Source organism: Mobula hypostoma, chromosome 20 (genome assembly GCF_963921235.1).
Source record: "Mobula hypostoma chromosome 20, sMobHyp1.1, whole genome shotgun sequence".
NCBI lineage: Eukaryota > Metazoa > Chordata > Chondrichthyes > Myliobatiformes > Myliobatidae > Mobula > Mobula hypostoma.
In genome coordinates this window covers 34,154,634-34,169,621 of record NC_086116.1, presented here as the reverse complement: position 1 = coordinate 34,169,621, position 14,988 = coordinate 34,154,634, and the positions used below count along the sequence as shown (strand labels likewise).

Here is a 14,988-nt window from a genome sequence, read left to right as displayed (position 1 = left end):
GAGACAAGTGGACACAGAGGCATTTCCCACTGTCGTGGGGTCTGGAATGGGGGACATCACTGGAGGTGCATGGGGTTCATGGAATGCCAATCAAGAATTCGGCACTGATGATCAAAGTGGGTGGCGGGGTGGAGATACATCTCTACCAAAGGAGGTGTAAGGCATTCCTTCCCTCCACTAGCCTGTAGGTCACCGTTGGGCAAGGTGTAGCATCTGCTTAGCCTCCTGATCAGGGTGACGTGAAGCCATGGGAGCAGGTGGTGGATGGTCACGTGAGCAGCTGGTGCAGATCACAAGTCCTGGTTATGTGACCACTGACACCAGGCAGACAATCTCTGAAGAGTATTGATAATGGCTGGGGTCACCCACCTTGTAAAGACATTGCTCAGAAGACGGCAATGGCAAACCACTTCTGTGGAAAAATTTGCCAAGAACAGCTGTGGTCGTGGAAAGAGCATTATCACCCACGTCATAGGACGCAGCACATAATGATGAATGACCAAACCTGAAATAAAGCCAGAAAACAAACATCTCTGATTTTAAGAAAAGTCAGTGATGAAGGGCCCTATTGCAGGACTTGGTCATGAAATTCTGACAGTCAACTGGCTTTAGGACACTAGTTGGGCCACATCTAGAGTATTGCATTCAGTTTTAGTCACCCCATTACAGGAGGGATGTGGAGGTTTTGGAGAGAGTATAGAAGAGGTTTGTCAGGATGCTGCCTGGATTAGAGGCCATGTGTACTGTAAGGCAATGCCGGACTAACGTGGGTGTTTTCTCTGGAGAGGTGGAAGCTGATAGATTACAGGTCAGGCAGAATCTGAGGATAGGGAACAGTTAACATTTCAAGTCAAAGACCTGACTTTGAACAAGGATAGAGAGTAAATCTTAGAATTGGTTTATTATTGTCACATGTACCGAGATACAGTGAAAAGCCTGTCTTGTATGCAGTTCATACAGATCAGGTCATTACATAGTGTGTTGAGGTAGAACTAGGCAAAACAATAACAAGGCAGAAATAAAGTGTGAAAACCACCAAAAATGTGCAGTACGGGTAAATGATAAAGTGCAAGATGATAATGAGGTAGACTGTGAGGCCACGGGTCCATCATGTCATACTGAAGTCTGTTAACAGCAGATAGAAGCTCCCCTTGAGCCTGGTGGTACATGTTTTCCAGCTTTTGTATCTTCTGCTTGATGGAAGAAGGGAGAAGAGAGAATGTCTGGGGTGGCTGAGGTCTTTGATTATGCTGACTCCTTTACTGAAGGTCCTTGGAGTGGAGGCTGGTTCCTGTGAAATGCTGAGTTGTGTCCACAACTCTACAGCTTTTTGCAGCCACATGCAGAGCAGTTGCCATACTAAGCCATTCTGCATCCGGACAGAATGCTTTCTTTGGTCATCATCATCATTATCATGTTCCATGTCATACGATGTAGGCGATCATGGTCCCATGGCCATGATTGTTCTTGGCATATTTTTCTACAGAAGTGGTTTGCCATTGGCTTCTGGGCAGTGTCTTTACAAGAGAGATGATCCCAGCTGTTCTTCAGAGATTGTCTGCTTGCCATTAGCGGTTGCATAACCAGGACGTGATATGCATACGACCATCCACCATCTGCTCCCATGACTTCACGCCACCCTGATCAGGGGGATAAGCACATGCTATACCTTGCCAAAGGGTAACCTGCAGACTAACGGAGGGAAGGAGCACCTTACACCTCCTTTGGTAGAGACATACCTCCAGCTCGGCCTCCGTGCTTTCATTGGTACATTGATAAAAATGGTTGACGGAAGCATGGCATTTTTTTTTTGCTTTCTGAGGAAGTAGAGGTGTTGAACTTTCTTGGCCGTGACATCAACATGGTTGGACCAGAGCAGGTTATCTGTGATATTCACACCTGGGATTTTGAAGCTCTCAACTCTCTCATCCTCAACCCCTTTGATGTAAACAGGAGCAGGTGCACCAACCTCTTCCTGAGGTCAATGACCAGCTCTTTTGTTGACATTGAGGGGAAGGTTTTGTCATAACACCATGTCACTATGTTCTCTGTCTCCTTCCTCTACTCCAATTGTTATTTGAGATCCAGCCCATTGCAGTGGCATCATCTACAATCTTACGGATAGAGTTTGGGCAGAATTTCATCCATATGTTTGGGGCGCCACAGTAACGTAGCGGGTAGCGTGACGTTATTACAGCTCCATGCATCAGGGTTTGGAGTTCTTATCTGGCATCCTCTGTAAGCAAGTTTGTGCGTTCCTTCCCATGTCCAGGTGTTCTGGTTTCCACAAGCAGTCATGGGGTAAGTGGTCATTGTAAATTGTCCCGTGATTGGGTTTGGGTTAAATCAGTGAGTTGCTGGGCAGCGTGGCTCGAAAGGCTGGAAGAGCCTGTTGCATGTTGTATCCCTAAATAAATGGAATGGAATCTGGCCACACAGTGATAAGTGTACAGGGAGTGGAGTGGGGGGGCCATGGACACAGTCTTGTGGGGCACCTGTGTTGAGAGATTAATCATGGCAGAGGTGTTGTTCCCTATTCTTATGGATTGCGCTTAACATTTCCATTTGGTTTCTGTTTACTTGATTGAATCTTGGGATTTTTTTTATTGTTGGTGTTACTTTGGTTGGAAAGTTTTGAGTTCTGGTTTTGCCTTGCAACAGGTTAATACATTTTCAGTTTAAATGGCTCGGCTTTTTCAGTGCACGTGACTCAGGAAGTAGAAACTCGAGCATCTAGGGACTGCGGAAAGGGAGAGAGCCTGTGTAGTGGGATGCGTTCCCGATTGTTCCAACCCGTTGCTCATTCCCAGATCATGGAACAAATCAATAGCACTGCATCACAATCACAGTCAGCTTGGCAAGAGTCAGACCATAGAATGGCTCTGTTTATTGCATCAGTCTGTTTGCTGAAGTGTGTACAGTCCCTGTGCTAAGATAGAGCTGGAAGTAATCTAATTCTAGCAGATTACTTCAAGTAGTAATCATAGAACAGTGCAGTACAGGCCCTTCAGCCCACAATGTTTGTGCTGACTTTTTAACCTGCTCCAAGATCAGTCGTAACCCTTCCCTTCCCCATAGCCCTGGATTGTTCTATCATCCACGTGCCAATACTGCCCACCCCTAGCAGCACATTCCACATCCTGGAGAGTTTTTCATTTCTGTAGCACCTTCTGTGACCCGAGTGCATCCTAGTTGGTGGTTCATTTTTTTTTCAGTACGTAGTCACTGTGGTGGTACACGTGCTAGCCCAGTTATACACATCAAGGTCCCACAAGCAGCAGCCTGATAATGACCCTGAAGTTCTGTGTTGGTGCAAATGACCTGATGTTTTAACGTTGGCAACCATGTTGCTTTCCATTTGGTGCCCTACATTTCTTGGCATCTACCTCAAAGACCACGCGGGCACCAAGAGAGTTCCTCGTCCAAAAGTGGAGCACTCCCTGAGTAGAGAGATGGTAGGGATATTTGTATTACGTCTTCCAATTGCGTTGTTTATATGGGTAAGGTGTGTATGAAACGCATCGATGATTGATTCTCCATCTGTCAATTCGCACCACTGTCTGCGAAGAGCTTGTATGATCTCCCCATGACCACGTGGGTTTCCTCCGGGTGCTCTGGTTTCCACGCACAGTCCAAAGGCGTGCGGGTTAGTAGGTTAATTGGTCACTGTAAGTTGTTCAGTGATTGGGTAGGGTTAAATCGGGGGTTGCTGGGTGGCTCGGCTTGAAGGGCCAGGAGGATAAGTATTAAGAGTTTTCTTGCTGGGAGATGTTCTGGGGCATCCGTAGGGGCGGTGGGCGCAGGTGCGCGTGTCTGTCCATCCTTGCAGCTAGTCTCCGTTCTTGGCGAGCCATGCCCTCACCACGTGGACCGTTTGCGCTTTCAGAGGCATCGCTCCTCAGAACAAGCCCGAGCTCCAGAGAGTGATGGAGCAACGCAAGAGGGACCAAGTGGTCAAGCAGAGGAAGGAGGCGGAGGCTCTGAAGAAATCTGATCTGGAGCAGGAGCTAATAAAACGACAGCAGAGGCTGGACCAGGTGGGCACAACTGAGGGAAAGCTGGGCCTTATCACCTGCAATAAAGTCCTTGGAGTCACAGTGAAGAGAAAATGGGGAGGGCTATGTATGGTTGACCCTAGAGTACATTAACGGAGAGTCAAATCACTGTGTGTATTCACGGCAGATGATCTTGTCTACACCTCTATAAGGTTAGCCTACACTCCAGGAGGATAAAGTCTGAACCTGCCCAACCTTTCCCTATAACTCAGTCCTCAAGTCCTGGCAACAAAACACTGAACATGTCACGTGAAACATTCTAGCACAGTACAGGCCCTTCAGGGCTCACAGTGTTGTGACAACACTTTAACCTACTCAAAGATCAATTTAACCTTTCTCTCCTGCATAGCCCTCCATTTTTCTATCATCTAAGAACCTCTTAAATGGCCCTAATGTATCTGCCTCTTCCACCACCCCTGGCAGCGTGTTCCACACACCCACCACTCTCTGTGTAAAAACTCTGAGGAAAAAGTCTGTCTGTCCACTCTGTCTATGCCTCTGAACATCTTATACACCTCTATTGAGTCAACTCTCATCATCTTTCGCTCCAAAGAGAAAAGCCCTACCTTTAAGTACACTAATGACTTGGCCTCCACAGCCATGTGTGGCACTGAATTCCACACATTCACCAACTTCTGACTAAGGAAATTCCTCCTCATCCCTGTTCCAAAGAGACTTCTTTCTATTCTGAGGTTGTGCCTTCTGGGTCTAGTCTCACCCACTATTGGAAACATCCTCTACACATTCACTGTATCTAGGTTTTTCAATGTTCCATAGGTTTCAATAAGATCTCCCCTCATTCTTCTAAACCCTAGCAAGTACAGACCCAGAGCCATCAAACACTCCTCATACATTAACCCTTTCATTCCCAGGATCATTCTTATGAGCCGTCTCTGAACTCTCTCCAACACTAGGACATCTTTATTAGATATGGGGCCCAGAACAGCTCAAAATATTCCAAATGTGGTCAGATCAGTGCCTTATAAAGCCTCAGCATTACATCCTGGCTTTACAGTATATTCTGGTCCTCCCGAAATGAATGCTAACATTGCTTTTACCCTCCCTACTACTGACTCAACCTGCTAGTTAACCTTTAGGGAATCATGCTCAAGGACCCACATCCCCCTTTGCACCTCCGATTTTTGAATTTTCTCCCTGTTTCAAAAATAGTCTACACCTTTGTTCCTTCTACCGAAGTGTATAACCATACACTCCTCTGCACTATATTCCATCTGCTACTTCTTTGCCCATTCTCCCAGTCTGTCCAAGTCCTTCTGCAGACTCCCTGCTTCCTCAACACTGCCTGCCCTTCCACCTAGCTTTGTACCGTCTGCAGACTTTTCTACAAAACCATCAATTCCGCCATCCAAATCATTGACATATAACGTGAAAGGAAATGTACCCAACACTGACCCCTGCAGAACACCACTAGTCCTTACAACCTCAGCATTACATCCCTGCTTTTCTATTCGAGTGCTTGAAACCAATGCTAACATTGCATTGGACTGATTGGCCTTGTATGTGTGTTTGTGTGCACGTACGTATGTGTGCTGATACATTTTATCTCAGGTGCCAACCTTGCCTGCGTCAGTCTGATCCTGTGTGTGTGTGTGTATTAATAAATAGCTTGGGATGTTGTGGAGTTGGTAATTGTTCCCATTATCGGGGATGAGCCAGGGAGTTCTGGAGAGTTGCAACGGTTTGTGAAACTGACGTCCGTTGTCATTGTCTGCCACTTTTCAGATTGAACAGGAGCGACTGGACGCCAAAGAGAGGCGCGAAAATGCGCCGGAATTTGTCAAGATGAAAGACAACCTGCGGCGGACCCGGCAGGAAGAGAGCGCGGACATGCAGGTGTCCTAGAGGAGGGCGCGGCCGCAGGATTCCCGGAGCGGTTCCCCGGGGGACCATCTCCATGGCGGCAGCTTGACAACGGACCCAGGCAGCTCGAGCTTCCCAGCACGTGCTTCCCCCTACCTCACTCCCTTCTTCCCCCCACCCTCCCCCAGCACGCCTCCCACTGTGACTCTGAGCAGCGTCATCAACCTCCCCCCCCCGCCCCCGCCGACCCCCGGCTGCAGCGCGGGAGCGCGTGCGGATGTTTGGGAATATAGGGGTGGAAAGACCAGGAGAACTGGTGGAATTCAACTTTGGAAAAACGCGAGCTAACAACTAAATAAAGGGAACCACCCCAGAAGACAGAGACTGAAAATTTGTCTGCATGCCGTTTAGACCGTCCATGGGCAGGAAATTCGACTTGGCAGATGATGGACTTGTCATAAAATGTTAGTGTATTCACACCCGATCACAGGGAAGAGATCAGATACCAAAGTCGAATTTCAGCCTTTGTCAGACTCTTGTTTACTGTGGGATGTTACGGCAAGAAGCCTTCTTTTGGAATGTGTTTAGAAATGGCCATAGGCAGGCGACAAGTATCCTATTTGGCCACGGCCTCTAAAGCCCACCTAAGGTTCTTGGTGACCAATCCACTTCTGTTAAAAGTCTTATGTTCGGGATACTCTCAGTACAAACCAAGTGGACGTGCTTCTATCACGTCAGCGATAGAAGTTAACCAGGATTTTGTCAAATGATGTTACTAACTCACTCATTATCATCAGCGATAGCCTTTTCTAAGCTTCAGTTATTAGGGGTTCCCAATCTGGGGTTCACAGACCCCCTTGGTTAATGGTAAGGCTCCATGGCATAAAAAAAAGTTTGGGTAGCCCTGAGTTACCGGATTTCAGGGGCAATTCGTCCACGGTTATGTAAACTGTACCAGCATTTTGCTGCCTATTACCTTATCTCTGAGGTTCCCATAGCCAACGCAGAATAATCCAAGTGGATAATTTTTCTGACGCAGTCACGAACCTAACATAATGCAAAAAAAAAGGATCTTTCCTCCTCTGAATATCCTTCCGGATTTGGACATCTGGATTGGTGACTGTGCATTCCTGATTTTGATAAGTATTTTCAGTTTTGTTTTTATATATTGTTTGCAATGTCTCTCAACAAATTCTATAATACTTGTGCTGATTTAATACTGGGAACGGATTTATATTTTGCCGCTCTGATGAGTAGGAAATTTTGTAATGCTGGCTCCCTCTCGTCTATGCACCATAGCTGTGCACGGTGTTGAAGTGAGCAGCGGATCTGATGCTCTTGCCGTGTCGATGAAAAGACAGGCGTGCCATTTTCTGCGGAATGGATCGTGGTGTGATTTCAGCGGGGTGGGGGGGGGATTGCATTTTGCAGTGAAATGGCAGTGATACAAAAACTGTGGAAAGGTTAAAAATAATTGCCTTGAAGTTGGTGTATTGTCGCGTTTTAAATATGATTTGGTCAATAGGGAGATTCACGATTGTAATTGTCGATCTGTTAGTGTTGTGTGATCATATTGGTATTCTCTGAATTTGTTGATATATTGTCTTGCCTAAAGCTTTGCATCGCTCCTTAAAATGGGCAGAAGACAGATGTGTCGTCCTTCTGACATTTCACCTGGCCGCTTGTCCCAGCAGACCAGAGAATTATTTCAAGGCCAGATTATCTACACTGTGGAACTCTTGCTGTGGTAACTGAGGCATCTCACCAGGAATCGATCAGTCCAATTGCCTCCATTTTGTAGCAAACTGGAAGGCTTTTATTGATGGCTCAGTATTGGTGAGAGTAGTCGTTTGATTGTACCGCCCCAGTATATTGAAAAGCCAGGAGTAGTCTGGGGCAACCCGTTCACAAAGGGCTGCCTCTCTAAGCGTGTTGCTTCAATAAAGAAAAAAAAACAACGCTGAGCGGCTGCCTTTTTCTTGATTTTAATTTCCATCGGTGTCTGTGGGGGAGACAGAGTTGGTGTCAGATTGATAACCTTCCACTAGAACTGAAACGTTAAAGACTTGTGTAGCCGTTTAAATTTGACCACTTTGAAAGGGGCAGATGCACCAATTACACATAGGAAGGATGTAATGTGTCCTTTGAAGGTGCTGAACGGTCAGTAGTTGTTCATCGAAATTGGTAATGAGGCAATATACTGAGCTGCAAGAGCTGGCATTTTCCAGCGGCCACCCATTTCAATTCCAGTTCCCATTCCCATTCTCACGTGTTTGTCCACGGCCTCCTCTACTGCCACGATGAGGACAAACTCGGGTTGGAGGAGCAATACCTCATTTTTCATCTGGATAGCCTCCAACCTGATGACATGAACATTTGATTTCCCTAATTTCCAGTCATTTCCTCTGCCTTCTCTTTTTTTCCATTCCCCATTCTGGCTCCCCCCTCACCCTTTTCCTCACCTACCCATCACCTGTCTGGTTCTCCTCCCTTTTTTCCCATGGTCCTTCATCTGTTCTTTCTTATCAGATTCCTCCTTCAGCCCTTCCATCTACCCGCTCCCAGCTTCTTACTTCATCCTGCCCCCCCCCCATCCACTGCCTTCCCCCTCACCTGGCTTCACCTGTCACCTTCTAACTGGTACTTCCTCCCCTTCCCCCATCTTCTTATTCTGGCTTCTGCCCTCTTCCTTTCATTTCGACACACACACACACACCCTCCAAGAGGACCACAAACTTGTTTGGGGGGGGGGGGGTTGTTGCCTGCCTCAGTGACCCGGAGAGCTGTGTTGGCTGGACTCAGGGCTTTGTGCTTTGACTCTTAGTGGGGTCACCCATGCCAAACAGGTGAAAGGTTAGAGGCCAGACTGAGAGTGGTCCACCGGTCCCCCGGGTTCAGGGGTTCAGGGGTTCAGCTCAGGGCGAACAACCCTGACGGGTAAAATAAAACTGTTACGAAACAGCAATGAAGAAAATCTTCATTGCTGCCCTAAACGTCAGTGGCTTAACAGACAGTAACTAATTAACACACACACACAGTAATGGACCCTTGGATGATCAGAGGCATAGATGAATGGGCAGCTAGAGACATTTTCCCAGGGCTAATACAAGGGAGTATTACAAGAGGAAATTACAGGTGGGATTTCAGAGGGTTTTTTTTTACACAGAGTGTGGTGAGAGTGTGGAACATGCTGCCAGGGGTGGTGGTATAGCCGGATACAACCGTACAGGTACAGGCATTACCTATTCCATTGTGGTCCATCAATAGCCCATTACATTTGGCAGAGGTGGGGAGATTTTTTTATTAATATGCAAATCTATTCAGCTGGGTTTTCACTGCTTCCATTCAATCCCTCAAACCGAAGCAGAGACAGAAAGACTTCATTAAAAACAGTTGTCATGGCTACAGTTTTAAAAATACGGTGCATCAGGAATCAGATGGCAGAGGGAAAGAAGCTGTTCCTGAATCACAGAGTGTGTGCCCCCCTCCCTGATGGTTGCAATGAGCCGAGGGCATGTCCTGGGTGATGGGGGTCCATATGATGGATGATGCTTCTTGAAGACGTTCTGGGTGCTGGTGTCCGTGGTGGAGCTGGCTGAGTTACGACTTTCTGCAGCTTTTCCCGATCCTGTGCAGTGCCCCCAGCCCCCATACCAGACAGAGACGCAGCCAGTTAGAATGCTCGCCACTGTACATCTGCAGCAATTTGTGAGAGTCTTTGGTTACATACCAAGTATATCAGCCTCCCTGAAGCTAATTTGAGATGACATCAAACTACTAAAATGTCACTCTCAGTGTTGTACTGAGGGGACGTGGTAAAGCTGATGGCAAGGGTGTCAAAGGTTGCCTACTGGTCAGAGTCAGACCTCACACAGAGGAGGATGGTTGTGGTTGCTGGAAGACAGTCACCTCAGACCCAGGGGACAGCAGTGCAGGACTTCCCTGGGGCTCAGCCGTCTTCAACAATGTCCTTCCTTCCATTCAAAGTGGGGATGTACACTGAGATTACACAATATTCCATTCCAAACACAAACTTCCCAACAAAAATGAAACAGCCCATAGCTGCCTGCATCAGGACCTGGAGAATATTCAGGCAAGGTCGTTAAGTGGTAAGAGACACAGTAATGTAGTAGTTCATTCATCACCATCATGTGCCGTGTCTATGACATCATCATTATGGGCCGTGCCCATTGCATGACCGTGATTGTTATTGGCAAATTTTTCTACAGAAATGGTTTGTCATTGGCTTCTTCTGGGCAGTGTCTTCACAATATGGGTAACCCCAACCATTATCAATACTCTTCAGAGATTCTCTGGTGATGGCATATCCAGGACTTGTGATATGCACCAGCTGCTCATACGGCCGTCCACTACCTGCTCCCCTGGCTTCACGTGACCCTGATCAGGGTGGGGGGAGGCCTAAGCAGGTGCTAAGGGTGACCTGCAGGCTAGTGGAGGGAAGGAGAGCCTTACACCTCCTTTGGTAGAGACACATCCCCACCCCGCCACCGTGTAGTAGTTGGTGTTGCTATTACAGTATCAGCGACCCAGGTTCAGTCCCTGCCGCTGCTGTAAGGAGTTTGTACATTCTTCCTGTGACCACCGGTGTCCTCTGAGTGCCCCAGTTTCCATCCACATTCCAAACACGTGCAGATCAAAATCAGGTTCATTAGTATTGTCTACAAAATATCCATAGATATATGATTATGATTATGAAGACACGTAGTCCTCTTTTATTGTCATTTAGTAATGCATGCATTAAGAAATGATACAATATTCCTCCGGTGTGATATCACAAAACACAGGACAGACCAAGACTGAAAAAACTGACAAAACCACATAATGGTAACATAAAGTTACAAACAGTGTAACAATACAGTAACTTGATGAAGAAGTCCGTGAGCACAGTAAAGTTCAAAGTTTCTCAAATGTCCCACATCTCACGCAGACGGGAGAAGGAAGAAAAACTCAAACCACAATCCGGCTCTGAGTCATCCGAAAACTTTGAGCTCTGATCAGCTCTCCGACACCGAGTACTGAGCGCCATCTCTGTCCGAATGATTTGACCTCCTTCTCAGTCGCCAAAAGCAGGCAAGGCCGGGGATTTTGAGGCCTACCCTCTGAAAGATTCACGACCTTTCACGAAAGATGGTGATAATAAACCCAATTCTGTTCCTAATGTATAGGTTAGTAGATTAAAATCAGAATTCTAACCTGCACAACGTTCAGGACCAACCACAACTTCTCAACAACTGAAGCCGCCCATCGCTGTCTGCATCAAGGCATGGACAATATTCACGCTAAACTGGTAAGTGGTGAGAGACAAAGATCACAATAATAAAAAACACAATAAATATAAATACCTAAGATAGCTAGATAGCTTATGTAAATAGATAGGTACTCCTTACTACCAAAGGAGTATGTTTGAAACATTGTTGTTATTGCAGTAAGCTAACATGACAGCCAATCTGCACACAGTAAGTTCTGCAAACAGAAATGAAATAATACTTTTTTTTATTGATATTGCCTTAGGAATGACTATTAGCTCAAGACCCTGGTGGAGACACCTCTTCGTCTTCAAACTTTTGGCATATTCTTTCATGCCCATCTAAGAAAGTAGAAGGTATCATATTTTATATTTCAGAGCAACAAATTAATTATTTTTGCTTGCAAGGCTTATTAGGAGTATGACATTGACAATAATAACGTTTCACTCAATGTTAGCAAGACCAAGGAATTGACTTTGGACTTCAGGAAGGGGAAATCAGGAGAATACACACCAGTCCTCATTGATGGGTCCGCAGTGGAGAGGGTGAGCAACTTTGCGTTCTTGGGTAATAATATCTCAAAGTATCTGGCCTCTGCCTATCGCACTTTGATGTAATGATGTAACAGGCAAGCCAGTGACTCTACATCATTCAGAGTGTAAGGAGATTTGGTCTGTCATGAAATTCTCCTGTAAATTTCTATAGATGTTAGGCATTCTGACTGGCTGTGTCAAAAGTTCAAAGTTCAAGGCAAAATTTATTATCAGAGTACACTCACGTGACCACATTCAACCCTGAGATTCCTTTACCAGCGGGCATACTTAGCAAATCTATAGAACAATAACTGTAAACAGGATCAATGAACAACAAACTGTGCAAATGCAAGTATAAGTAAATAGCAATAAGTAACAAGATTATGAAATAACAAGATAAAGAGTCCTTAAAGTGAGATCATCGGTTGTGGGAACACCTGAAATAGAATGAGTGTAGTTATCCCCTTTAGTTCAAAAGGCTGATGGTTGAGGGGTAGTAACTGTTCTTGAGCCTGGTGGTGCGAGTCCTGAGGCTCCTGTACCTTCTACCTGATGGCAGCGGTGAGAAGGAAGTATGGCCTGGGTGGTGAGGATCTTCGCTATGGCAACGTTTCACGTGGATGTGCTCAATGGTTGGGAGGCTTTACCCATGATGTACTGAGCCAAGTCCACTACCATTTGTAGGATTTTCCACTGAAAGGCATTGGTGTTCCTATACCAGGCCATAATGCAGCCAGTCAGTACACCTTCCACCACACATCTATAAAAGTTTATCAAGGTTTTTGATGATGTGCAGACTCCTAAGGAAGTAGAGACCCTGTTATGCTTTCTTTGCAATTATATTTAAATAATGGGTTCAGGACAGGTCTTCTGAGATAGTGACACCCAGGAACTTAAAGTTGCTGACTCTCTCCACCTCTGATCCTCCAATAATTACTGGCTCATGGACCTCTGATTTCCCTCCCCTAAAGTCTACTATCAGTTCCCTTGTCTTACTGACATTGAGTGGGAGGTTGTTGTTATGACACTGCTCAGCTAACTTTTCAATCTCCCTCCTGTATGCTGATTCGTCATCACCACAACAGTGGTGTCATCAGCAAACCTATATATGGTGTTGGAGCAGTACTTAGCCATACAGTCATGCTGGCTGGGGCTAAGATCACAACCCTATGGTGATCCTCTGCTGATGGAGATTATGGAGGAGATATTTTTGCCAATCCAAACTGACTGGGGTCTACAACTGAGGAAATCCAGGATCCAATTGCAAAAAGAACTTGGACCTTACTGATTCATTTTGAGGGGATGATGATGTTAAATGCTGAGCTGTGATCGATAAAAAGCATTCTGATGTATGCATCTTTGCTCTCCTGATGCTTCAGGGTGGTGTGAAGGGCCAATGAATGGCACCTGCTGCTGACCTGTTCTTCGCTGGACGAATTGGAGCAGATCCAAGTCACCATTCAGACAGGAGCTGATACCCTTCGACATCAGCCCCTCAAAACACTTCATCACTGTGGATGTAAGTGCCACTTGGTAGTAGTCATTGAGGCATGTTTCCCTGCTCTCCTTGGGCACTGGTATGATTGAAGCCAGTACCACACACTGCCGGAGCGAGATGTTGAAGATATCTGTGAACATACCAGCCAGTTGGTCAGTACTCGGCCAGGAAAAGCTCCATACCACCTGGTATGGAGGTAACGATGCACAGGATTGCAGGAGATTGCTGATGGAGGTAGGCACAGCCAGCTCCATCACAGGAACAACCCTCCCAAGCATTGAAGGTAGCACTGTCTCAAGAAGGAGGCATCCATCACAACGGGCCTCACCATCTTGAACATGCCCTCTTCTTGTTGCTGTCATTAGGGAGGAGGTACAGGTGCCTGAAGACCCACACCAAGTGTAAGGGGTTTCTTCTTTTATGTTACTGCTTAGGCTAATCAAAAATGGCTTCTTTGTTATATTAACTGCTGAGAAAGTTCTCTTGCTAGCAGCTTGTTTGGATTATAGAGGGAGTTGTATTCAGTTGCTAACCAATTGGGATAGATGTTATTCTTTCTTGAGTGTCTGTAAGCTATTGTGATGCGCCAATTTTTGGGCAGAAGGCGCGATGGGGAGAGAGAGAGAGAGTGGATGCGATGCTGTGAGCTGGCCGACAGGACGAACCCCAAGCCAGAGTCCAAGGTCCAGGGTTTTCAGCGAGGAGAGGAGACGAAGACAGACTCATGTGGAACGTCTGGTTGACAACTGTGGTTGGTCCCAGGAGGCGGGTCGAGGTGGTCAGAGGGGATCAAATGGCGAAAAGAGGACTGTTACTAGAGCTCCAACTGTTGTGCACGAAGAGGCTGAACTTTGATAAGTTTGGCGCCTTTTACTTTCCTTTTATATTTTATCTCTATTAATTACATAGTGAGAAGTTAGATATGGCCCTTGTGGCTACAGGGGTCACGGGGTATGGAGGGAAGGCTGGGTTCTGAGTTGGATGATCAGCCATGATCATAATAAATGGCGGTGCAGGCTCGAAGGGCCGAATGGCCTACTCCTGCACCTATTTTCTATGTTTCTATGTTTCTATAATTGTATGTCCATAAAGTGACTCTATACACAGGAGTGTCTGTACCTAAGGCGGGAGGATGAGGAGGGAATGTCAACTCAGACCAAGAGAGGCCTGAGTCGGGCATTTTCATGCCTTACAGGGCGCAGATTGGAACCTAAGGTGACTGACAGGAAATGATAAAGTAGTGGTGGTTGGGAGTGTGTTGCATAGTAGTTGGTGATCAAGTTTAATTATTATTCAATCATTCATGAATACAGCCAAATGAAACAGCGTTACTCCAGGGCCAAGGTGCAAAACACAGTGCCAACAGTTATACGTAGCACAAGATAGTGAGCACAGATATCAGTAAAATACAGTCCAAGACCCTGACTCCACGAATGTTGCAGCAGTCTGCAGTTGAACACAATACAGCTTGTCTTCTGTCAAATGAACACTAGGGGGCAGCACCACACTGTCTCTGGTGGAGCGCACCGAGTCCAACGCCTGTCTCCTGGGTGGCAACACCGCAGCTAGAGTCCGTGCCAGCTGTAACATTATTGTACTCAAACATCTTCTGAACTTTCAAAGTTGCCTCTAGGCTTTTCAATATTGTACTACCTGTATATGGAAAGAGCTGTCTGGATGGCCTGTTGAACAAAATTTTCATTATATTTCGTACGTGTGGGCACCATAGTGGTGTAGCAGTCAGTGCAAAGCCATTACAGCTCAAGGCCTCAGAGTTAAGAGTTCAATTCCAGCGTCCTCTGTAAGAAAGTTTG

General features: G+C 46.2%; 1 protein-coding gene across 2 annotated transcripts in view; it reads left to right on the top strand.

Moving 5' to 3' along the window:
- Window positions 1–8,392, top strand: part of fam107b (family with sequence similarity 107 member B) — a 73,893-nt gene extending 65,501 nt beyond the window's left edge. The window contains exons 2-3 of one of the 2 annotated variants that reach the window (XM_063072644.1): window positions 3,887–4,037; window positions 5,799–8,392. In XM_063072644.1, the coding sequence (XP_062928714.1) occupies window positions 3,887–4,037; window positions 5,799–5,918 (271 nt within the window). In that variant the 3' untranslated portion in view covers window positions 5,919–8,392. The remainder of the gene's footprint in view (window positions 1–3,886; window positions 4,038–5,798) is intronic. The other variant, XM_063072643.1, reaches the window with a different exon arrangement.
- The last annotated feature ends 6,596 nt before the right edge of the window (window positions 8,393–14,988 follow it).